General features: G+C 36.8%; 1 protein-coding gene across 3 annotated transcripts in view; it reads left to right on the top strand.

The window, feature by feature from the left end:
* Atp11c (ATPase phospholipid transporting 11C) overlaps positions 1–26,049 on the top strand; it is a 230,789-nt gene that overhangs the window by 125,172 nt on the left and 79,568 nt on the right. For all 3 annotated transcript variants that reach the window (XM_055599591.1, XM_055599589.1, XM_055599592.1), the window contains 9 exons: positions 1,689–1,792; positions 4,341–4,391; positions 5,483–5,547; positions 5,874–5,955; positions 7,630–7,780; positions 8,282–8,479; positions 23,884–24,045; positions 24,875–25,026; positions 25,575–25,646. In XM_055599591.1, coding sequence (XP_055455566.1) covers positions 1,689–1,792; positions 4,341–4,391; positions 5,483–5,547; positions 5,874–5,955; positions 7,630–7,780; positions 8,282–8,479; positions 23,884–24,045; positions 24,875–25,026; positions 25,575–25,646 — 1,037 coding nt within the window. The remainder of the gene's footprint in view (positions 1–1,688; positions 1,793–4,340; positions 4,392–5,482; positions 5,548–5,873; positions 5,956–7,629; positions 7,781–8,281; positions 8,480–23,883; positions 24,046–24,874; positions 25,027–25,574; positions 25,647–26,049) is intronic.

Consider the following 26,049-nt stretch of genomic DNA (forward strand, 5'->3'; position numbering starts at 1 on the left):
AACATGCTCAGACAATAGACACACAAATGGTACACAGATACACATACAGTTCAAATACCCATTCTCATACAATCAGAGAAAGAGAGAGAGGGAGGGATGGAAGGAGGGAGAAGGGCAGAGAGAGTGGGAGGGGGGAGGGAGTTATCCCAGTGATATAGACAATCTAATATGGAGTAATTTGTTGACATTTTAATACCTTAGGATATAGTTTAGTAAGTGTTTTGTTTATTGTAATTAGAAGGAATTTTAAGTATGTTATAGTCAATTGAACCCAAAATAGTAGATAATTTGCTTTTCTGGTACTTTCTTGCAAAACTACTTTTCAGCCTTTGTCATTCAGTATTCTACAGGATTGAGGCCATCCTGATCTGCATAGGGTATTCTAGACTAGCCAGTGCTACATGGAGATCTCCTGATTAAAAAAAAAAAAAGTAGTGATACTAATGGATTCACTGCTGGGTGTATCTCTGGGGAGGTTTCCCACTTGTTTGTTTGATTTTTTCCCTGTAAAGTTAAGGAGTTGGACTCAGAATATGAAATAAAAGTTTTACTTGTTACTCTTTAACTGATTCTGTGTTTCAAGCATATAGCACTAAGTTACTGGTGTCTCTATCTTTCAAACAATCTGAATTGCATTTTAAAGATTATCAAGATAAAATAGAGAAATCTTGACATGAACTCAGTGGCTTGCTCTTTGATCACCTTCCCCTGAGGGGTTGCAGCCTGACTAGGCCACAAAGGAAGACTATGAAAGACAGTCCTGATAAGACCTGATTGGCTAGGGTCAGATGGAAGGGGAGGAGGTCCTCCCCTATCAGTGAACTGGGGAAGGGGCATGGGATGAGATGAGGGATGGAGAGATTGGGAGGGGACAAGGGTGGGACTACAGCTGGGATACAAAGTGAATAAATTGTAATAAATAAAAAATATATTAAAATATTTTTGAAAAGATTCTCTAACTTTGAAAATATTGTTTAGAGGAAGAAAGTTTTCAGTTTTCTTTTATTTCTTTAAGTGGCAATAAATCAGAAATTTTAAAGTAAGGCAGTAGTTTTAAATGTAGAGCAAGAAGTTTTCTAACATACCCAAAGACTATGTCAACAGCTTTCCCTTGTGTATGAACGGTGTAATAATTGAATCTGCATTAACTTTTGTTGACAGCTTATAAATAGGCTCATTGGACCTTGTCTTTTTTTTTTTTTGGATATGTTACGAGTGTGATACATATATGTAGACTGTCTTAATCATTGAACATAAAACATTATCTTCCTGATCCTATATAAAGTATACCCATGTGTAACAGTTTTAACTGTTTGTGTAATGGAACCAGTAATAATTTGTTTTTCAAATCTTGGTTTTATATATAAAAAAAATTAAAATCTTCTATGGGGATATCAGCTAATTTTATGCATGCTACAAATGTAATACTCATTGTCAAGGAATGTTTTTAATTGTTTTTTTTTAAACATTTGAAATCATTTTGGGGCAAGGTTACCTATCTAATTATTTGTAATTTAGTTTAAGAATAGTATCCTCCAATTTATTTGGTGAGATATGCCTATCAACATTTGTAATAGTCTGCTGTAATATTCTCTTACTCTGAAACATACTGTTTCGGAAATCATTTGGCTTTCCAGTTATACAATAGAACTACTATATATATTTGATTATCTTGTGCCTTCCTATAGATACATTATGCAGTACGAGATACCATTACACTGTGTACAGCCGAATCCATTGATAAGCTCCGAGCAGCAATTGAATGTGAACAGCCTCAGCCTGACCTCTATAAGTAAGAAGTACCTTGTTTCACTTTAATAATGTCTCTGCTTTTTTTTTTTTTTTTGCCACCAGTACAGCAAACAAACACCCAGTGTTTTTTTACCAGGTTAATCTTGTATATATTTTATAAGCTGTTTTTTTTTTTTTTTTTTTTTTTCTGGGAAGGGAAATGAATTAAATCAGCATTGCTCACTACCAGCCTAAGATAAATCATTATGGACCCTGGCATCCTATGTTTTTTGTTTGTTTGTTTATTTGTTACTTGTAAAAATAGCTTTCCGTTTTTTAGATGGTTACCCAAAACTCATTTATTAGACTAATGGAGTACCCAGAGTTAATTAAAACAAAAATAAACATTTTGCATCTTGTCCAACATGAAACAAAAAGAGGATATGGAACAATACAATTAATAGGCACACCATCTTTTCTTGTTAATGACGATTATGAACTGGAGACTACAAATAGGCCATCTGTTGTCTACCATAAGTCATTAAGGTCAAAGACCAGTAAAGTGGTATGTTTTCTTCTGGCTCCTAGATAGAGGTTTTTGATAATCATTCATTGTGGGTTGTCAAAAAATTGTCATTAGAATCTAGGACTCATTAGTTTGATTAGGGTTTGTTACTGTGGTTATTAATTAATTTTATTCTATACCACTGTTGCAGGTAACAACCACTATATAGGCAAGCCATCATGTTAATTCATGTTGGTGGTCATAATGGAAGACCAACTAGCTGGATTTGTTTTACTCTTATATGGAACAGTAGAGAAAAATATCCTCCTCTCCCCCTCTTATTCTTTTTTCTCTTTTTCTTTTTTAAAATTTTCTCTTTATTTCGTATGTTCATCATGATACTAAGACCGAGAGCCACAGCCAGCCAGTGGTGGTGAATGCCTTTAATCCAAGCACTCAGGAGACAGAGGCAGGTGTATCTCTATGAGTTTAAGGCCTGCCTGGTCAACAGAGCGAATTCCAAGACAACCAAAGTTGTTACACAGAAAAAACCCGGTCATGAAAAACCAGAATCAAACGAAAAAAAAAAAAATCTCCACTTTCAAGGAACTCAATGAGCAAAGGATATCAGTTAATGAAGCTAAGCTTATAGTATAGTAATAGAGATATATGCAAAGTCAGTGAAATCACAGAAAAGGGGTGGCTTATTCTGCATGAGAATATGTATATGTTTCACACACATACTTGCATATATATAAGAGAAACCTGTAGTCTTTTTAGTTGCCGTAATTATGAAGAATTTAGGATAGACAAGGTTATCCTAATATACCTAAGCTGAATCCCTTGAAATGTGACTTCAGAATAACAAGTATTTCTAATATTCTAGTAGCAATCACTTGTACTGTATTTATCAATTCACTTATCTTTCTTAGGGCAAAGATTATGCCTTTTTAGTTTATTGTATCTTTAGCATCTATCCAGTTAACATTAGAATGAGTGAATAGGTAGATCGTCATATTTTGTATATAAAAGTGATTCAAAGTGAGGCACTACAGAGATAACTCTGGTTAAAAGCATGCATAACACATACATTAGACTGCTTCTAACCACCAATAATTCCAACTTCATGGTATCTGATGCCTCTGGCTTCCTTGGGTCCTTGTATTAACATGCACAAACTCACACAGAGACACACATATGGTCACACAATGTTTTTAAAAGAGAGCATGAATTTGGGTTAGTAGGGATGTGGATATGAATCTAGGAGAAGTTGCAGGGGTGAAATATGATCAAAATACAATAAGTTTTATGAATTTCTCCAAAAAATTAATAAAATATTTTGAAACTCAAAATGTTTTAAAAGTGTTTAAACCATATAACATGTTATAGTACTAAAAACTATTTTCTATGCATAAAATACTATAATGCAGATTACAAAGTAAGTATAATAGTCTCCTTAAGTAGAGGTTAGGTCTTTTATCCTGTTTTGTAGAAATGTAGGTTACCTTAAGTCCAGCCATATCAAGTGCATGGATCAGATCAATTGCCAGATCCAAACTCAACATTTTCAAGGTAGAAGTCAAGTGTTCATTGTCTGTACGTCTCCAAAGTTGGGCCTGGGACGAGCAATACCAGTATAACTTGAGAATCTGACACAAAAGTTTAAAAAATAGGACCTAGAAATCTGTGGTTTAATAAACTTCCTTCAACCCCCTGTCAGTCATATGCAAGGCTCACATGTAAAAACCACTGAAAAACTCATTTTTTGAAAATTGTTTATAAGAAATCATTATTCTTCACATGAATCTAAAACAAATGTATACGATACATTATTTTTAGAAATGTATACAATACGGTAGTGTGTATATGTATAATACCAAATAGAATTTCAGCTAATTTAAAATCTTTGTTTATACTCTTATAATTTGTAATATTATTTTAAAGGTTAGATTTAAACATTATATAGTTTTAATGTAATTATTTCCAGAAGCCTAATAAAATTTTCAATTCATTCAGAATGTAATTTTTTTATTTGTACTCTGATGAATTTTCAATTGCTGGTATTTGGATTTTACATTGCTATTATGTTGTTTTGTTTTAACAGGTTTGTTGGGCGAATCAATATCTATAGTAATAGTATTGAGGCTGTTGCCAGGTTAGTTTGTTATTCCTTTTATCTACCCTTTTGAAAGGAGGGATGTTTCTCTTTTAAAACTGCTAAAATAGTCAAACATCTTTCCTTAAATACAGTGACAAAAATATAACTAAATAACCTTATAATTAGTAGGGTTGTGGTGGTAGGTTTGCTCTGATTATTGTTGAAATAATGTATAGTGCTTCCAAAAAAACAGAGCTCCATGGGACCAGCCAATGGTTCAACCAATAAAGACACTTGCCACAAAAGCCTACCTACCGCAGTTCAATTCCCAGAACTTACTTTAAAGGTGAAAGGAGAGAACTGACTTCATAAAGTTTTCCTCTGACTACTACACATAGACATTCTTTGGCATGTGCATCCACACAAATACAATAATTATAGCCAGAAAAGGTTTTAATCAAAAAATAAGAACAGAGCTCTGTACCTCTTGACTGCTTTTTCAAAACTGTTCTAGACATTGCATATATTTTCCTTGGTTGTATAGTTTCTGACAAGGTTGAAAATAAAGCTGGAAAACAGTGCTTTATGGGAGAGTAAATAAGGGTCTAGGCAGTGAGCAACATGCTAGAAAAATTACTTGGACCTAAGTAAAATATAAGGTTAATCATTTATAAGGTGATTCAAACAAACAGGATGCTTTCTTTCCTCATTTATCTTATAAGTAATTGCCTTAGATTTTCCATTTTGCCTTGATCCTCCAGAATTCAGATTTATTCTCTACAAAGATGTCATTGTGTTTTTGCAGCTTGGCATTTGCCTTGCCAGGCTTTTTATCTGTTACCCTCTATTTCTCACTTCTTGTAGCTCTTGTCTTGCTATCTATGAGTCATAGTCTTCTGATCCTTCTGTGCATTTCTTTACCTCTGCATGTTGCTGGCTACTTCTGCACTATGCTTCCATCTGTGCTGCTACCCTCAAGTCACTTCAAAGAGCGATCATTCTGCTCATCCTGGGGAGTAAGCATATGGTAGAAATAGATACTTTCTGAATCTCTTGGAGATAGATGTGTGTCAGGGAAAAAAAAAATCTTTTCCCAGTGTTGATGACGTTATACATTGTTTCAATAAAGTATGCTTCTTTTTATTTAGGTCTTTGGGACCTGAAAATCTTTTGCTGAAAGGAGCTACACTTAAAAATACCAAGAAGATATATGGTGAACAACTTTTAAAATATGCTGTTACAAATGTATTTCATAAAGCCTATATATATTGCATGTTTAAAAGTGAACATGGCAGATACCTGCCTTTTATTCTCAGTGTATATTTATATGTTGAAAATTTACCAGATGATAAATTAATATGGATATGACACTTTATACTACTTCAATATGAACATAAGTGGTATATCAGCTGATGAGTAGAAAGAAGACTTAGAATTCTCACCCTTATGGAATGAAAAATTCACCGAATCATACAGGTAGAAGGTTGGCTAACAAGTTTACCTATAACCACCTTTTTGTTATATTCTGCTATTCTTTAGGAGTTGCTGTTTACACTGGAATGGAAACAAAAATGGCTTTGAACTACCAAGGGAAATCTCAGAAACGTTCTGCTGTCGAAAAGTTAGTATGTGCCACAATTTCTTTTTAGTCATTATTAATTGAAATAGTTATTTCTTCAGTAACTCCAAATAACAATAGCAGAAATTCAGAACCCACAATAAAGCACCTACATTTTTGAACACTGCTTTTTGTTACTGAAATATATTTGTATCTGATTTGAGTCAATCCTCTGAATAACTCCATGAAGTAACTTATATTAGACTCTTTCTACAGATGAAGAAAAGTTCTTAAAGATAATAGATGAATTAATTAAGCTTACATAGTTTTTAAATGGTACTATTTACCTAAACTGTAAATTCATTTCCTTTTGTTGCTGGATTTGGGGTATTTTAGTTGATATTTGTTCAACAATATGGTTTGTATGGACATTGGATTAGTAGATCATTAAGGTAGGTAGGTGCTATTAGCAGAGGTTTCTATTTTTTAATTAATTTTTATTGGCTTTTATTTGTTTGTGTTTCACAGTCCCATGTAGCCCAATATGTTTTTTAACTTCTTTTTTATTTTATTTTGTTTATTTTTTATATTAATTAGAGTTTATTCACTTTGTATCCCAGCTGTAGCCCCGGTCTCATCTCCTCCTAATCCCACCCTCCCTTCCTCATCTTCTCCCATGCCCCTTTCCAAGTCCACTGATAAGTAGGTCCTCCTCTCCTTCATCTGACTCTAGCCTATCAGGTCTCATCAGGAGTGGGCTGCATTGTTTTCCTCTGTGGCCTGGTAAGGTTACCCCCCACCTCCCCTCAGGGGGAGGTGATGAAAGAGCCAGCCACTGAGTTCATGTCAGAGACAGTCCTTCTTCCCCTTACTAAGGTATCCACTTGGATACTGAGTTGCCATGGGGTGCATTTGTGCGGGGGTTCTAGGTTATCTCCTTGCATGGTCCTTGGTTGGAGATCAGTCTCATAAAAGACCCCTCTGCCCAGATTTCTTGGTTCTGTTGCTTTCATTCCAAATCAGCTAAATCGGAAATGAAAAGGGGGATATAATAACAGATACTGAGGAAATCCAAACAATCATTAGGTTTTACTACAAAACCCATTGTGGTTTTAAGCTAGCTATATAAGCTGAGGATGACCTCGATTTTTTTAATTCTTCTGCTTCTGCCTCCCAACTACTGGGATTATAGGTACCAGATACACTTCTCTCTTTGTAGGGATGGATATGATTCATTGTGCTTTATCCAGAATTGAGCTGTAAAGTGATGTTAAGAGAATATGTGCTGAGCTTGAGGTTCACATTTGCTATTCTACCTTAAGTTTGAAATATTTAGTTTTTCAGGAGAAGGAGCAAACTACACCTTCTGTAAAGGTTGAGTATAGGAACTAGTATATATGAATATCTCCATTTCCAGTTATTTCATAGGAACCTTACTAAAGGTATGTTTGATTAACCATACATTTTACCTTGGAGAATGTTAGTGATCAAGAAACTGTTTAGGTCTAGGTTTTTCAGTTTGCCACTTAACAGTGATTCTTCTGCTGTGATAATTAAGGTTCTTACATTAAAAATTGAGCTATGATTATATACTATATACAAGAGACACTTTAGATTAGTTAAAATTAAATTAAAATTGACTTAAATTTCTATTGTTTATGTATTAAATAATTAAAATTGAATTAAATTTATCTTGTTTATATATTAAATAATTAGACATATTATCTTATTTTTCAGATCCATTAATGCCTTCTTGATTGTTTATTTATTTATCTTACTGACCAAAGCTGTGGTATGCACAACTCTAAAGTATGTTTGGCAAAGTACCCCATACAATGATGAACCATGGTATAACCAAAAGACTCCAAAGGAACGAGAGACTTTTAAGGTAATTTATTTACAATGAGAAGTATTAACTCTTATGTGACTAGGCTACCTTTTACTGAAACTCTTCTTAGAAAAATGATAACTTTTGATTTAGGTTTTGTTTTTTTTTTTTTTTTTACTTTATGTATGTCTGCTTTATTTTTTTAACTCTTGTTAAGAGATTGGAAAAAATAATGAGTTTTCTGGTATTTTAATTCAATGTGAACTTGTGCAGTTTCTCCATATGAACTCTGAATGTCCCTGTTTATGGGTGAGGGGAACTTAGGACTTAATGAGGTGAAAAGTATTAAAGGAGAAAGTACATACACTGAAAAATATAGATAAAATCAGAGTGTTCTAAAATCTTCTTAATACTATAATTTTGACTATAGTGATGGAGCATTATTAGGAAGGTTCTTGATGTTAATAGTGTGTTAAGTGTTGAAATAGAAAAAAACATTTTATATTGTATTCATTTGAGAAAGTTGTTAATCTGATTAACCTGACTTATGTCTTACTTTAGGTTTTGAAGATGTTCACCGATTTTTTATCATTTATGGTTCTCTTCAACTTTATTATCCCTGTTTCCATGTATGTCACAGTAGAAATGCAGAAATTTTTAGGTTCATTCTTTATTTCATGGGATAAAGACTTTTTCGATGAAGAAATTAATGAAGGAGCCTTGGTTAACACATCAGACCTTAATGAAGAGCTTGGTCAGGTGAGAACATAATTTTTGGTTAAACTAATATACTGTCCTTTTCACTATTTTCTCCTTCTTCCTATTTCTGTCCTGTTTGCCTTTCTGAAAGAGGATTGAACATCTTTCCCAGGGTTCTCCTTCTTGCTTAGCTTCTTTAGGTGTACAGATTTTAGTATGTTTATCTTATGTCTAATACCCACTTATAAGTGAGTATATAACATGTGTGTCTTTCTGCTTCTGGATACCTCCCTACAGATTGGGTAAATGAGGCACATTTATTTTCTAATGCAGTATAACCTGTGATTCAAGCAAGGACTTTTTATTTCGTTTTATATTGTTTTTGAGACAGGCTTTCTTTTGTGTAGACCTGACCATCCTGGAACTCATTAGTATTTTGTTTTCATTGGTTTTGGGGACTAAACCTAATATATCAAGAATAGTAGGCAAATGCTCTACAACTGGGTTGTAGTATATTCACCTCTCTTTTACTTTTAAATTTGAGAAAGGAGTTGCTTACTTGCATAGGTAGGTTTTGAATGTACCTTGTAGCCTAGGCAAATTGTGTGTGTGTGTGTGTGTGTGTGTGTGTGTGTGTGTGTGTGTGTGTGTTATCTTCTTGCCTTGGCTTTCCAAATTCAGGCAATGAAACTATGCTAGAACAAAGCTCACTTGTTTGAAATGGTGCTGATTTGCATCTTTACCTCCAATCTGCCTGAATTTAGCCTATTTACTGCTCATTCTCTCTATATCTTCCCTTTTTAAATTTTTGTTTTTAACCTTTATTTTTATTTTATGTGTATGAGTGTCCTGAGTGCATGTATGTTTCTGGATATGTGTTTACAGTGTCTTGGGGAGCCAGAAGAGGGCATCAGATTCTCTAAAATTAGAGTTACAAATGGTCATAAGCTGCCATGTGGGTGCTGGGAAGTGAACTTTTGTCCCCTGGAAGACCAGCCAGTGCTCTTAATCACTGAGCCTTCTCTCCAGCCTCTTTTCCCACACTCGACACAACCTTTGCATAAGCCAAAGTACCATTTCACAATTGGAATTGACAGGATAAAAGGACTTTGCACATACTATTTTGTTTAGAACTGACTTCAAATATACTAATAGCTCAGACTTGGTGTCTACCTTCCTCATAGATTCTAGAAATGTTGAAACAGTACAAGAAATAAGTGAATCAGTGGCATTTCCCTTAGATATTTCCAAGTGATTCTTTCATTGATTAAGTGGGCTGTCATAGTTGATACCAGCCACATATAGGGCCAAGTTAGAAGAGTTACTTTAATCTCAATGAAAGGTATTATTCTATAGGCTTTTGGCATGAGAAGACATTTGAATGCAGAAGCTACCAGTTTATGCTGGATGTCAAGTATATGTGTGTCTTGTTTGTTGCCTAATTATAGGAATTTACCCTATCCAGAAGGAGAAGTTAAAGTTAGCCTCAACTACTTATGCAAATGTAATAGCTGTCATTCCGTAGTTTAAACTTAATGCGTTCAACAGGCAGACAGGATGTCTAGGGAAGATGCTTCTTGATAGGACTCTTACCTCATTCTTTCAGATTTCCTCTTTACCAGTAATCATATTATAAGAATAGTTTAGTGTGGCTCTTATTGTCTAGATTGTGTTAAGACTATAGGAAATAAAATAGAGCTTTGGGTAATGATCTGGTAAATTTGATCAGTGGAATGAAGTTAAAGCTTTTGTTTTAATTTCCATTCAGTTCCCCAGCCAAACTCTGTATTTCTGGATATGGTTATCATTTCTTCAGATCACAAAGCTAATGGCAGATCACTCCTTTAATTAAAACAATTTCTAAACAACTTGGAATCATTATTAGCTTGTATGTATAGAAACTACCTGAATGAAAATGCAAAGAAGTCTTGAAATAGTTTCATAGGCTATTTAGCATTCAATGGACTGTTACACTTAAAATTAAGTGTAACCAACTTCCTGTTTCATGAGTCATAATTCAATCTGTAGAGCGTTTTAAGCTACTAAAGGTAGTATCAGTTTATTGCCATAAAGGCCGTAGTAAATAGTTGCTGTAATGACCTGTTAGTATTAAAAAAGTATAAAAAGACATTACTGAGACAGTGCTTGTTGGAAGAAACAAAATATTTAAGATATTTAAGAGACTGAATTCAATTAGGAGATCATATAAAATTTTATGATAAAGTACCAATATTTCTTAAAACTGAATGGTTTTAATGGATCTTGAAAACATTATGGGACTAACCTTTTATATCCCTCTCTCCAATGTTGTGGCTAATTATGCAAGCATATATATATATATATATATATATATATATATATATATATATATATATATATATATATTTCTTAAATTATAAACTGATTCCAATAATCCAATACAATTGTTATTTTGAGTCCTAACATGTACCTGGGATGTGTTCTATGTACTGAAGTTACTATTATGAAGTTAAAAACAACTCAAATTTATCCACTACTTGCTTGGGCAAACATAATAGACCTAACTATATTAGTATGGTTATAATTAATCAGAAAAATTAGGAAGTAAGGGGCAATAGAAAGAATCTTTAAGAGTAATTTTGGTCAAGTGAATCACAGTATTCATCAACACATGTAGTAGGTTGGACATACTGTTAAGCTTTATGTTTATTCATTGTATTCAGTCTTAAACATCAAGTATTTTACTTCAAAGAAAAGTGAAGAGATTTTCCTCAAAGTTTATAACTGATAAAGCCTCTAGTTTAACTGTTCCCTTTAGGTTAGAGCCTTTTTTTTTTTTCAAATCAAGGTTTCTCTGTGCAGCCCTGGCTGTCCTAGAACTTGAAACTAGACTGACCTCAAACTCACAGGGATCCATCTGCCTCTGCCTTGAGAGTACTAGGATTATGTAAGTGCGAGCCATCACTACCCTAGGTTCAAGCATTTGACATTTGTTTTGTTTAACTTATAAGATGGGTGACTTCATGTGTTCAGTCTAGTTCAAGAGTTCTAACCCCTGTGTAGCAACCAACTTCACTAAAAGAGCAGAAAAAGTGCAGGGAATCTTATGAAAGAAGTGGGAAACAGTAAGATCTGGAGAGGACAGGAACTCCACAAGGAGAGCAACAGAACCAAAAATATCTGGGCACAGAGGTCTTTTCCTGAGACTGATACTCCAACCAAGGACCATGCATGGAGACCCCTGCAGAGATGTAGCCCATGGCAGTTCAGTATCCAAGTGGGTTCCATTGTAATAGGAACAGGGATTGTCTCTGACATGAACTGATTGGCCTGCTCTTTAATTACCTCCCCCTGAGGGGAAAGCAGCGTTGCCAGGCCACAGGAGAAGACAACGCAGCCACTCCTGATGAGACCTAATTGACTAGGATCATAAGGAAGGAAAAGAAGACCACCCCTATCAGTGGACTTGGGGAGAGGCATGCAAGCAGAGAGGGGAGGAAGGGAGGGATTGGGAGGGGAGGAGGGAGGGAACCACAGGGTGGATACAAAGTGAATGAAGTGTTATTAATAAAGAATTTTTTAAAAAAGAACAGAAAAATTCAAGTTTTTTTCCTTTACTGCTCTCAGAGTAATTCAACACAACATTGTCACAATTTGTGGCCATAGAGTGGATTTATACACACACACCCAGCCAAATTCTCCAGAGAACTCCCAAGTCCAACACTGTCTACTTGAAGATATAAATTGAAGGGTAAATCCCACAGTATTGTTATCATTCAAATGCCAGTCATATGTGCAGGTTCTTTAAATCAAGTATACCAGACTCTTGACTGATTCTCATTATTTTGACAGCATGACCCAAAAACTCATGGAAACAAAACATTGCTTATCATTTTATTTAAATAGCTATGAGAAAGGATGCAGATGAGTAGGCAGATAAAAGACATGTGCATAGGGCAAGGTACATGGCTAAGAGTATAGACCAACCAGTTTGCCAACCTTCATGAAATTCCACAGGATCAACTGTCTAAAAAGTTGTTTTGTTTTGTTTTGAGGGTTCAATAGAAGTAGCAAAATGTATTAGAATGATTAACTCAGCAGCCATTGATGATCAGCTTAACCTTCAACTTCTTTACCCCCCACCCCAGGGGTTACAAGATGGAGGTGAAAGTTTCAGCCATCTAATTAATGCCTTCCTTTCTCCGATGACTTGCCCATATTAAAAAATGTATATGTATGACTACCAGTCATTTCATTAGTATATAAAATATACATACCTCTTTCTAGGATTACCAGAGGTTTTTAGGTTATATTCAGGAGACATAGATTGATAATAAATAGGTATTTATTGTTATAAAGCAATCTGTTCCCATTTTAATACACCCATCCCTTTACATCAAGAGGATATACAACCTCAAATGATAATGAAACATTATGAGAATCCTATGCAATCATTAATAATTATTCTACTTCATTATGCAGAATGCCGCTAAGGGTGAGAATACTGAGAAATGTAGGCTTCATCCAAAACTTACCCAATTCTAAAATTAGGAGTAGTAGGCTTTTATTTGAGTGAACTAGGAGACATTGTCATCTCTTTCTCTGAGCCCCCTTTAAGGTATTAAGTAGTATTAGATTGCCCTCATTGCATAATACATTTATTCATTTGTGAGCCACAACTGTGATTCCTCCTTTTCTTTATATCCAAACTTTCTCACTTTGAGAAAGGTGATTTTGTTTTGTTTTGTTTTGTTTTGCTATGCTATGCTTAACTAGACTATAAGCAAATACAGGCAACTATTCAAGAGTTTCCTATTAGCTACCCATTCAGATAGGGTGGAGATTTGGTCTGCTATCTGTTCAGTTACTTTCAAGTGTGCTGAAGACACAACCCACTAACATTATCTCCTTAGACATTTTTAAAAGGTTTTTAAAACAGGATGTGGTAGTGTACTTCAGTATGGAGTACTGAAGCGATTAGCATTTATGGAACCTTGAGTTCTATTTCCTACAGAAAAAAAAAACTAAAAACTTGAAATTTCTTGTCTAGTAATCATCTATGCTTTCAGCATTTATAGGGTTTTTTTTGTTTGTTTGTTTGTTTGTTTAGTTGGTTGGTTAATTGATTGTGTGTGTATGTGTGTGTGTGTGTGTGTGTGTGTGTGTGTGTGTGTGTATACATGGTTAGCTTTTCAACTGGAAATTGAATCAAGGATGTCACACATGCTAGACAAGTCTATAACTACTAAGCTGTATCTCTAACATTTTTTTTGAGATAGGATCTTACCCATGCTGGCCTTGAACTCACTCTGTAGCTCAGACAGTCCTTGTCCTAGGCAATGCCCAACCTTAGCCTCCTTCATAGCTGAGATCAACGAATGTATAAATGATGAACTTGAATTTTCTGAGATAAAGGAGCCTTTTCATCCAGCTCAAAGCTACCATTAAAGTATTTGTTTATGAGGGAGAGCCAAGCAGTAGTCTCTCCTTTTGGCCCCATCTTTTAAATATGAAAATACTTTTTAATATCAATCACAATTAACCCTACACTTTTCCTGAATGTATAGCATATGAAAATGATTCTGTAAATATGGCCCTAGTATTCTGATTCTAGGGCCGACAGAATCAACATTGCTTAGGAATTTATTTTTTTATTTTTATTTTTTTTAATTTTATTTTTTTCTTATCAGTTACATTTTATTAACTCTGTATCCCAGCCATGTCCCGATCCCTCATTCCCTCCCAGTCCCTCCCTCCCTCATCTCCACCGTGCCCCTTGCCAAGTCCACTGATAGGGGGAACCTCCTCCCCATTCATCTGATCCTGTTTTATCAGGTATCTTCAGGACTGGCTGCAAAGCTCTCCTCTGTGGACTAACAGGACTGCTCCTCCCTTGGGGGGTGGGGAGGCCAAAGAGCCAGTCATTGAGTTCCTGTTAGAAATAGTCCTTGTTCCCCTCACTATGGGAAACCAATTGGTTACTGAGCTACCACAGGCTACATCTGAGCAGAGGTTCTAGGTTACATTCATACATAGTCCTTGGTTGCATGTCAGTCTCAGAAAAGACCCTGTGCCCAGATATGTTTGGTCCTTGTGGAGCTCCTATCCTTTCCTCATCAGACTAACTCCCCTTCTTTCTTATGATTCCCTGTACTCTGCCAAAGGTTTGGTCATGAGTCTTTGCTTTGAAAACACTGCTAGTTAGAGTTTTTCAAATGCGCTCAGTAGACTCCTGTCAATGTTTACTGTGCATCCCATCTGTCTTTCAAAACGAGGATTGATAATCTTACCCCATGTCCGCTCTCTTGATTATCTTTTTTAGGTGTATAGATTTCATTATGTTTATCATATCTTATAGGTCTATATAAGTGAGTATATACCGTGTTTGTCTTTCCCCTTCTGGGATATTTCACTCAGGATGATCTTTTCTAGGTCCCACCATTTGCCTGCAAATTTCATGATTTCCTCCTTTTTGATTGCTGAGTAGTATTCCATTGTGTAAAAATACCACAATTTCTGTACCCATTCCTCCGTTGATGGACATCTGGGTTGTTTCCAGGTTCTGGCTATTACAAATAAAGCTGCTATAAACATGGTTGAGCAAATATCTCTTTTGTGTACTTGGGCAAACTTTGGGTATATAACTGGCAGTGGTATAGCTGGGTCTTGAGGAAGCACTATTCCTAATTGTCTTAGAAAGCGCCAGATAGATTTCCAGAGTGGTTGAACCAGTTTACATCCCCACCAGCAGCGGAGGAGGGTTCCCCTTTCTCCACAACCTCTCCAGCATGTGTTGTCACTTGAGTTTTTCATTTTGGCCATTCTGATGGGTGTAAGGTGATATCTCAGGGTCGTTTTGATTTGCATTTCCCTGATGGCTAATGAGGATAAGCATTTCTTCAAGTGTTTCTCTGCCATTCGATATTCCTCTGTCGAGAATTCTCTGTTTAGCTCTGTTCCCCATTTTTTAATTGGATTACTTTGTTTGCTGCTTTTCAGCTTCTTTAGTTCTTTGTATATACTCGATATTAGTCCTCTGTCAGATAAAGGGTTAGTGAAGATTCTTTCCCAATCTGTAGGCAGGCGTTTTGTTTTGATGACAGTGTCCTTTGCTTTACAGAAGCTTTTCAGTTTCATGAGGTCCCATTTATTGATTGTTGCTCTTAGAGCCTGTGCTGTTGGTGTTCTGTTCAGGAAGTTGTCTCCTGTGCCAATGAGTTCTAGGCTGTTCCCCACTTTTTCTTCTAACAGACTTAGAGTATCTGGTTTTATGTTGTGGTCTTTGATCCACTTGAACTTTAGTTTTGTGCAAGGTGATAAATATAGATCTATTTTCATTTTTCTGCATGTGGACATCCAGTTGGACCAGCACCATTTGTTGAAGATGCTGTCTTTTTTCCATTGAATGGTTTTGGCTTCTTTGTCAAAAATCGAGTATTCCTAAGTGTGTGGGTTTATTTCTGGGTCTTCTATGCGGTTCCATTGATCCTCCTTTCTGTTTTTATGCCAATACCATGCAGTTTTTATTACTATTGCTCTGTAGTACAACTTGAGATCGGGGATGGAGATACCTCCAGATGATCTGTTGTTGTACAGGTTTGTTTTGGAGATTCTGGGTTTTTTGTTTCTCCATATGAAGCTGAGAATCTTTTTTTCAAGGTCTGTAAAGAATTGAGTTGGTATTTTGATGGGAATTGCATTGAATCTGTAGATTACTTTTGGCAGGATGGCCATTTTAACAATGTTAATCCTACCAATCCATGAGCACGGGAGATCTTTCCATCTTCTGATATCTTCTTCAATTTCTTTCTTCAGAGACTTGAAGTTTTTCTCAAACAGGTCTTTCACTTGCTTGGTTAGTGTCACCCGAAGGTACTTTATGTGGTTAGTGGCTATTGTGAAGGGTGTTGTTTCCCTAATTTCTTTCTCGGCCATTTTGTCTTTGGTATACAGGAGGGCTTCTGATTTTTTTGAGTTGATTTTGTATCCTGCCACTTTGCTGAAGGTGTTTATCAACTGGAGGAGTTCTCTGGTTGAATTCTTGGGGTCACTCATGATGATATGTACTATGATGTGTATATGTACACAGATGATATACTATCATATCATCTGTGAATAGTGACACTTTGACCTCTTCCTTTCCAATTTGTATCACCTTGATCTTCTTTAGTTGTCTTATTGCTCTGGCTAGGACTTCAAGTACTATGTTGAAGAGGTAGGGAGAGAGTGGGCAGCCTTGTCTTGTCCCTGATTTCAGTGGGATTGATTTAAGTTTCTCTCCATTGAGTTTGATGTTGGCTATATGCTTGCTGTATATTGCCTTTACTATGTTTAGGTATGTGCCTTGTATTCCTGATCTCTCCAAGAATTTAAACATGAATGGGTGTTGGACTTTGTCAGATGCTTTTTCAGCATCTAAGGAGATGATCATGTGGTTTTTCTCCTTCAGTTTGTTTATGTGGTGGATTACATTGATGGATTTCCGTATGTTGAACCACCCTTGCATGCCTGGGATGAAGCCTACTTGGTCATGGTGGATGATATCTTTGATGTGTTCTTGGATTCGGTTTGCAAGTATTTTATTGAGTATTTTTGCATCAATGTTCATAAGAGAGATAGGTCTGAAGTTCTCTTTTTTTGTTCGGTCTTTGTGTGGTTTAGGTATCAGGGTGACTGTTGCTTCATAGAATGAGTTTGGTAATGTACCTTCTGTTTCTATTTTGTGGAATAGTTTGAGGAGAATTGGTGTGAGCACTTCATGGAAGGTCTGGTAGAATTCCACGCTGAAACCATCTGGCCCAGGGCTTTTTTTGGAGGGGAGACTGTGAATGACTGCTTCAATTTCCTTGGGGGATATTGGGCTGTTCAGTCTTTCTACCTGATCTTGACTTAATGTTGGAAGATGGAATCTATCAAGAAAATTGTCCATTTCATTTAGATTTTCAAATTTTGTGGCATATAGGCTTTTGTAGTATGACCTAATGATTGTTTGAATTTCCTCTGTGTCTGTAGTTATGTCACCCTTTTCATCTCTGATTTTGTTGATTTGGATAGATTCTCTCTGCTTTTTAGTTAGTTTGGCTAAGGGTTTGTCTATCTTGTTGATTTTCTCAAAGAACCAGCTTTTTGTTTCATTGATTCTTTGAATAGTTTTATTTGTTTCTAATTGATTGATTTCAGCCCTGAGTTTGATTATTTTCAGCCTTCTGCTCCTCTTGGGTGTATCTGCTTCTTTTTTTTTTCTAGGGTTTTCAGTTGGGCCATTAAGTTGTTTGTATGTGATGTTACAAATTTCTTCTTGCAGGCACTTAGTGCTATAAATTTTCAACTGAGCACTGCTTTCAATGTGTCCCATGAATTTGGGTATGTTGTGCCTTCATTTTCATTGAATTCTAGGAAGTCTTTAATTTATTTCTTTATTTCTTCCTTAACCCAGCTGTCGTTGAGTAACAGGTTGTTCAGTTTCCATGTGCGTGTAGGCTGTTTGTTATTTCTGTTGCTGTTGAGGTCCAGCTTAAGTTCATGGTGGTCAGATAGAATACAAAGGATTATTTCAATCTTTTTGTATCTGTTGAGGCTTTCTTTATGACCAACTATATGGTCTATTTTGGAGAAGGTTCCATGAGGTGCTGAAAAGAAGGTATACTCTTTTGAGTTTGGATGTAAAGATCTGTAGACGTCTATTAGGTCCATTTGATTTAGGGTCTCTGTAAGTGTTTTTATTTCCCTATTTGTTTTCTGTCTAGTTGATCTGTCCCTTGGTGAGAGTGGAGTGTTGAAGTCTCCTACTATTAGGGTTTTAGGATCAATGTGTGATTTAAGCTTTAATATTGTTTCATTTACGAATGTAGGTGCTCTTGTATTTGGGGCATAGATATTCAAATTTGTGATGTCCTCCTGGTGGATTTTTCCTTTGATGAGAATATTGTGGCCGTCCTTATCTTTTTTGATTAACTTGGGTTGAAAGTCTATTTTATTAGATATTAGGATGGCTACTCCCGCTTGTTTTCTGGAACCATTTGCTTGAAAGACATTTTTCCAGCCCTTTACTCTGAGGTAGTGTTTTTCTTTGTTGCATAGGTGTGTTTCTTGGATGCAACAGAATGATGGATCCTGTTTCCACAACCATTCTGTTAGTCTGTGTCTTTTCATTGGGGAGTTGAGTCCGTTGATGTTGATAGAAACTAGTGACAAACAATTGTTACTTACTTTAGATGTGGTGTTGGTGGTGTCACTGAGTTTCATTACTTGTCTTGTTTTTTGTTTTTTTTGTGTGTGTAGTTATCTATTTCCTCTGTTTCCTTCGATGTAGTTGTTTTCTTTGGTTTGGAGTTTCCCTTCTAGTAACTTCTGTAGACCTGGGTTACTATGTAGATATTGTTTAAATTTGGTTTTGTCTTGGAATATCTTGAATTCTCCGTCTATGTTGATTGAAAGTTTTGCTGGGTATAGTAGTCTGGGTTGGAATCTGTGGTCCCTTAAGGACTGTATGATTTCTGCCCAGGCCCTTCTGGCTTTCGTAGTTTCTGTTGAGAAATCTGGTGTGATTCTGATAGGTCTACCTTCATATGTTACTTGGCCTTTTTCCTTTGCTGCTTTTAGAATTTTTTCTTTGTTTTGTAGGTTCAGTGTTTTGACTATGATGTGACGTGAAGAATTTCTTTTCTGGTCTAGTCTACTTGGTGTTCTGTAGGCCTCTTGTATGTTTATGGGAAAGTTTTCTTCTATAATTTTCTTGAAAATATTTTCCGGACCTTTGAGCCTGATGTCTTCTTTTTCTTCTACTCCTATTATTCTTAGGTTTTGTCTTTTCATGGTGTCCTTGATTTCTTGGATGTTTTGTGTTTGGAACTTTTCTGATTTTATTTTTTCTTTGAGAGACTTGTCAATTTCCGCAAGTGTATCTTCGGCTCCTGTGATTCTTTCTTCCATCTCTTGTATTTTGTTGGTGATGCTTACCTTTGTAGTTCCTGATCTTTTCTCTATGTTCTCCAGCTCCTGGTTTTTTTCTATTTGTGTTTTCTTTATTGATTCTAATTCTGTTTTCATGTCTTGCACCATTTCCTTCATCTGTTTGAATGTGGACTCCTGCTTTTCAATGATTGCTTCTATTTTTTTGTCCATTTCCTCTCTATGTATCACTAATTGTGCCTCTACTTCTTTGGGTATAATTGCCTGTATTTCTTTGAGAGCTTTGTTTATTTCTTCTTTATTTGCCTTCATTTGTGTGGACATTTCTTTGAGAGCTTTGTGCATTTCTTCTCTGTTTGCCTCAATTTTCGTGGTCATTTCTCTGAGAGCACGATTTGTTTCCTCTTGGTTAGTGTCGATTTCTTTGGTTATTTTTTCTGAGGGCCTTGTTCATTTCATATTTATGGGCTTCTAATAGCTGGAGAAACATAGTTTTGATGTCATTTTCTTGTATATCTAGTGAATTGAAGTGCCCATTGTTTTGTGGGGTTGCTGGTAAGGTCATTATGTCCTGATTTTTGTTGGGAGTGTTCTTATGTCTGCCTCTAGCCATCTGGTTATTTATAATCCTCACTGGTTGTTCCTCGAGATTGTAGTTTGCGCTATGATCCTCTCTTTCTGTTTTCTGGACTGTTTTTTCAGGAAGATGAGAGAGGTTCACTGCTTTGGGGGTGTGCACTGTGTTTTCAGTTTTGCCTAAGTAAAGAATGTGATGCTGGCGCTATTCTCGTGCGCTTTTAGCGGGCGCAGTGTGCATGCGCGGATTGTCTGACTATTGCAGTGGCCTGGAAGCCACTATTATGCAGTTCTGACTGAGATCCAGGGATTGTTTGCCTGGATTACACTGGTGGACCCGCAAGGCAGAGGCTACAATGTTGGGGTCGCTATCCTAAGAATCCCTCTGATGCCCACACTAGGAGTGTGGGTGGCAGGGATCTCGTCTGGTTGCTTCTGTGGAGAGGCCCTGGGTCTTAGGGCAATCTCTCCCTAGAAGGCTCACTCACTCTCTTGCAGGACCAGTTGGAATGCACAGGAATGCTCACTACTCTCAGTTTTGGTCCTGCTGCAGAAGTGCACAGGTAGGGTAACAGTCAGCTCTGTGACACTGGCCGCAGGACTCGGTGTCCACCTTTCCTGTGTGCTGCCTCTTTGTTCTTTCCCTCTGCCAGGAGGGGTTGTGTTGACTGGTCCCTGGGTGGCGCGGGAAAGAGTTAGGGTGAGTGTACTCAATCCCAGATCCCGGGCCCAGATCTCTCTGCCAGAAGCAGCCTAGCAGTAGAATCTATGTTTGCTGATCCCAAGAGAGTACCGGGTAGGGTTGAGTGTCCTCAGATCCAGAGCTTGGGTTTCTCTGCTAGGGGCCGCTGTAGAGAGGGTGCTGTGTCCTTGGCAGGCTGCCTCTCTGTCCTTCCCCTCTGACCTTCTCCTCTGCTAGGGCGAGCTTATGGAGGTGCTCTCAGGGGAGTGCCAGCAGGGGTTGGGGCTTCTCAGTCGGATTCTGAGCCCTGAGCAGGCGGCATTTCTCTGCTTGGCGCCGGTGTAGAACTTGCTGCTAGACCTTATTTCGCTGGACCCAGGATAATCTCAGGACGTGTAGACTGACCACAGTCCCAGATTCCGAGCTGTATTTTGTTTGCTAGGAGCGGCAGGCAGCACTGGAGTTCCGGCACTGTGAAGCTGCTGTGCACCTCTTTATCCTTCTGCTCCGCTGAGGCAGGGTGATGGCGGCGTTTGGGGGAGTGCCCGAAAGGATTGGGTTTTCTCAGCCCCGATCTCGGGTTGGGGTACAGACAATGTGGTCTGTGGCAGATTCTGTTGGGCACCTTCTGCCTCCTCCGAAGAGGGAGTAGGGATTTTGAGCTGGGCGCGCAGCTGCTATTCGCCCTCCGCGGGAGCTCAGTTGTGATGGTGGCAGGTACCGGTCGTGGTCAGAGAGACCTTCCAGGGAAAGACTGGGTGACCCGTGAGCAGTCTGGCAACTTTCCTTCCCCGTGGGTTTTTTTTTTGCGACTGGGACTCGCAGTCTTAGGCCCCCTTGTGCCCACCAATCAGACTGGGAAATTGATCGTGATAAGCAGGCTTGCGGCACCAGCCCGGAGACCCAAAACCCGCGTTGCTGGGTTCTCTTTCTTGTTCTGGCTGGGCAGCCGAGAGTGGACCCAACCGCTTCCCACGCCGTGGGCGCCTCCCCTCACCTGGGAAACAAGGTAGATCGCTATTGTTTTAGGGCCCAGAGTTCAGTCTCCTGTGTCGCTCCGCTTCTCAGACATGGTGTTTTCCCGTTGCCGCCATCTTGGCCCCTCGCTTAGGAATTTATAACTGCAAATACAATGCATGTTTTAGTTTATAGTTTGCTGGCCTTTACTTATGATTTGCTGTTTGTTGATCTTTACTGTCCAAACTGTTCCACAGAGGCAAAGGAATTCTACATTTTGTTTTGAGGTTAACACCTTTAAAACTAATGCAAAGAGATTCTGAAAGAGGGCTAGAAAGATAGCTCAGTCAGTAAAGTGCTTCCTTTAGAAGAGCAAAAATATAAGTTCTATCCATGGGAATAACCTACAAAAGGCCTGTGGCAGCATGCACTATAACCCAATCACTGGGGACATGGAGATAAGCAGATCCCTGACTAAGTGACTGGCTAGCCAAGCTTCCTTGAGATCAGTTAGAGACCCTAGTGAAAAAGAGAGAAAGACAGCTTCTGGAGAACAATATCCAAAGTTCTCCTCTGACTACCACATATATGCACACAAAAAAGAGATTCTGAATGGGAACCCAGGATTCATGGAAAATGGAAGTAAATATTTTTGATCAGGAATAGAAAACCCCAAAGAATTTTAGTTTATTTAGAAAAATCTAAATGATACAAAAGTGATACCACTAGGATCATTTTTAAAAAAAATTCAAAAATGGCTGGCTAATAGGAAAAAAAGACGAAAATGCTTTATTGTGTCAGTGCCACTGCCATGAAAAGCTTTGAAAAATAATTAGCAACTACTGCTGGAGTTCATCTCTTTTTTTCCTTACATAATAAAAACTTAATCTTCTGCTTATACTTGTTCCTGTCAGCCCATAATTTTAACTATTTAAGCATAAATTATCAAAACGGAGAATAAAATTGTGGGTTTCTAAAATGCAGGTGTTATAAATAGAATAGATAACTGAAATAAAATGGAAGTACTCAAAATGATTTATTGTAATGAAAAATTTATGTCTTTAGCATATATTACATTATTTGTAAAAATATACATACATATTATATTTTAAGCTTTTAATTTGGAAACATTTTTGAGGAGTATCTGAGAAATAGGCATGGGAAAATTTATGTAATTTTTTTTGGTGCTTTGACTTTTTTTAATTTTTATTAATTATACTTTATTCACTTTGTATCCCCCCCATAGCTCCCATCCTTTTCCCCTCCCAATCTCACCCACCCTCCCCCTTCTCCACACATGCCCCTCTCCTAGTCCACTGATAGGGGTGGTCTTCCTCTCCTTCCTTCTGATCCTAATCTACCAGGTATTATCAGGAGTGGCTGTATTGTCTTCCTCTGTGGCCTGGTAAGGCTGCTCCCCCCCTTAGAGGGTGGTGATCAAAGAGCAGGCCAATCAGTTCATGTCAGAGACAGTCCCTGTTCCCCTTACTAGGGTACCTACTTGGAGACTGAGCTGCCATGGGCTACATCTGTGCAGGGGTTCTAGGTTATCTCCATGCATAGTCCTTGGTTGGAGTATCAGTCTCAGTATCACCATTTACCTTTTTTATCTTCTAACTAGGTAACTGTTAACATTTCTCTTTCTTCTGTCTTATATGTTCTATAGTTGTAATACTTTTACTTCAGTGCAGTGTTTTTATTGAAAATTGTCCTGACAAGATAATTCCCCAGGAAAAGATGCTTGTCAACAGCCTGATGACCTAAGATTGATCTCTGGATACTACATGATGGAAGGAGACAACTGTCTTCTACAAGTTGACCTCCAACCTCTATCTGTGTATTACATGCATGTTGTATGTGATGGCATGCACACACAAACATACACCCAATTAATTTATAAAATTAAATAAAATTTTAATTGTACTTTTCAAGGAAGAAAATGGTTTTATCAGTTTTTCTTTTATTTTATTATATGCCAGGTACATTTCTATTACATTTCCCCCCTTTGGTTTTTGCGCATGGCAGTTAGGGGGTGCTCACTATATTGTTTCCCTCTTGGAAAATTGATTTTTTACTTGACCATACAAAAATTTTAATGAAGGATTAAATTAAAGGTGTCTACATTAATAAAATAGTCATAGTTTTCCATCCTGTTAGTCTACATTTAAGTAAAATTCAGTATCTTTGAAAATGCTTACAACGTTCTTATTCATTTGATAATCCTGCATCTATAATTCCAACATTTGACAAGTCTTAGAAGAGGTGGTTTCCGTAGCTATGGAAATACGACTCTCTTCCTCTAGCTAACTAAAATTTAACCAATACTAAAGAAAATGTTTGTTTATGCCCTTGTTTTTAGGTGGATTATGTATTTACAGATAAGACTGGAACACTCACTGAAAATAGCATGGAATTCATTGAATGCTGCATAGATGGGCACAAATATAAAGGCCCAACTCAGGAAGTTGATGGATTATCTCAGACTGATGGGCCCTTAACATATTTTGACAAAGCAGATAAGGTGACATGTTTTCTGTTAATATTTTACCTGTGAAATCAAATCTTTGTAGGCATGTTTTACCAGTGTATATTATAAATACAGAATTTCTAATAGGTGCACGATACAGAGTTTTAAATAATCCTTTTTTCCCATTTTATTTTATTTTATTTTTTATTATTAGTTACATTTTATTAACTCTTTATCTCAGCTGTATCAAGCTCCCTCATTCCCTCCCAAATCCCTCCCTCACTCCCTCATCTCCTCCCTGCCCTTTCCAAGGCCACTGATTGGGGAGGACCTCCTCCCCAATAGTCCTTTTTTTTTTTTGACTACACTTTTCTTTTATTAACACCTTTAGCATTTGTAAACAACTAGAACTTAAAAGTTGAATGTGAGAAATGGCACTTGAACAAAACATTAACTTGTCTATGTATGGATTTGCTTTGTTTTTTAAAATCAGCTCCTCTAAGATTGTTGCCTCTTCAAATCTTTCAATTTCTAGAATTTACATGTTAAATGAATCAAAGATTTCTTACAAATGAGCAGTTGCTAGATTGTGTCTTAGACACATAACTACCTCTTAGGCCGTGAAGGGGTCACTTCCTTAGGTGTAGGTAATACTACATTAACCTGAATGAGTTAATGAATATTCCAAGGATGCTGACTAGGAACCAGTAATTCTGTTAGTTGCTATATAGTTGTTTGAGTATTAGGAATTGCTAAATTTCTGTTACTTGGTGTCTTAGAGATGTTATTAAGGTAACAGAATGTTACCTTTTATTTGTTCACTTTCTGGTTAGCTACTGATAAAAATTAAAATAATAGTAATTGTTATGTTTCTGTTCCACAGAACCGAGAAGAACTATTTCTGCGTGCCCTGTGCTTATGTCACACCGTAGAAATTAAAACAAATGATTCTGTTGATGGACCTACAGAAGCAACTGAATTCACATATATCTCCTCCTCACCAGATGAAATAGCTTTGGTGAAAGGAGCTAAAAAGTATGTATTTCTTGTATTTCTGAAAAACTGGAAACCACAGGAGGATAAGAGTTCATCTGATGTCTTTTCATTTATTTCAGTAATTCTATCATGTGTCTCTCCTATAATGTAAGTTCAAAAAGAAAATAATGATGCATTTGTTTGGCTTGCCTCATTTATATACCCTAGTCATAAGTCCAAATTGCCATATTATATTTTATAAATCATATAACAGTTGTAGCTTTTCTAAAACACATTCTTTCTGAGTGCTGCCAGAAATTTTGAGGCTATTTGGTAACTGACAATCCAATTTACCTGTGGGATTCAAGATGACTAAGTAACTAAGGGACCACATACTGTGTTTGCTGCAAATTAGAATTAAAAATTGTCTCTTTCTCATCTAGTCAGTCATTACCTTACTCTTTGTTATCACCTCATCTTGAAAAGGGAAATACAATTGGAGATTAAGATCATTTAAAAGAAGAAAAGAGTTTGTAAGGATAGGTAATGTTAAGGTAACAAAAAATTGTTTCTTAAACATACACAAGTCTTTTTATTGTTTTTGATAGGTTTGGGTTCACATTTTTGGGAAACTGGAATGGACATATAAGAGTAGAGAACCAAAGAAAAGAAATAGAAGAGTAAGTAGCTCTGTGTTTTGATGTTTGTCATTTTTAACCCAATTGTGAACATTAAATAGAATCAGAACAGAAAGAAAACTTACGTACCTTTAAATATTGAACTATTGAACTGTATTCTCCCATTTCAGAGTTTTGTATAAAGATAGTTGGGTTAGGAAAAGATACTTTTCATAGGAGAAAGGGGACTATGACTTAGAGCACAGGGAATAACATGTATAAAAGCATTCATCTTTCTTCATCATATCATTCTTTTAGAATCTAGTATACACCCCTTTCCAGAAGCATTCTTTCAGTTGATTTTTTTTCCTGTGCTCCTGTCTGTTCCTTTTGAGTGTTTTGATTGAAGGAAGTATTTAATAGACTTGAAATGTACTTATTTTCTTTATCCTTTGTCTCCTTTATA

Source organism: Psammomys obesus, unplaced genomic scaffold (assembly GCF_907164565.1).
Source record: "Psammomys obesus unplaced genomic scaffold, mPsaObe1.curated_primary_1811, whole genome shotgun sequence".
In the NCBI taxonomy this organism is placed as follows: domain Eukaryota; kingdom Metazoa; phylum Chordata; class Mammalia; order Rodentia; family Muridae; genus Psammomys; species Psammomys obesus.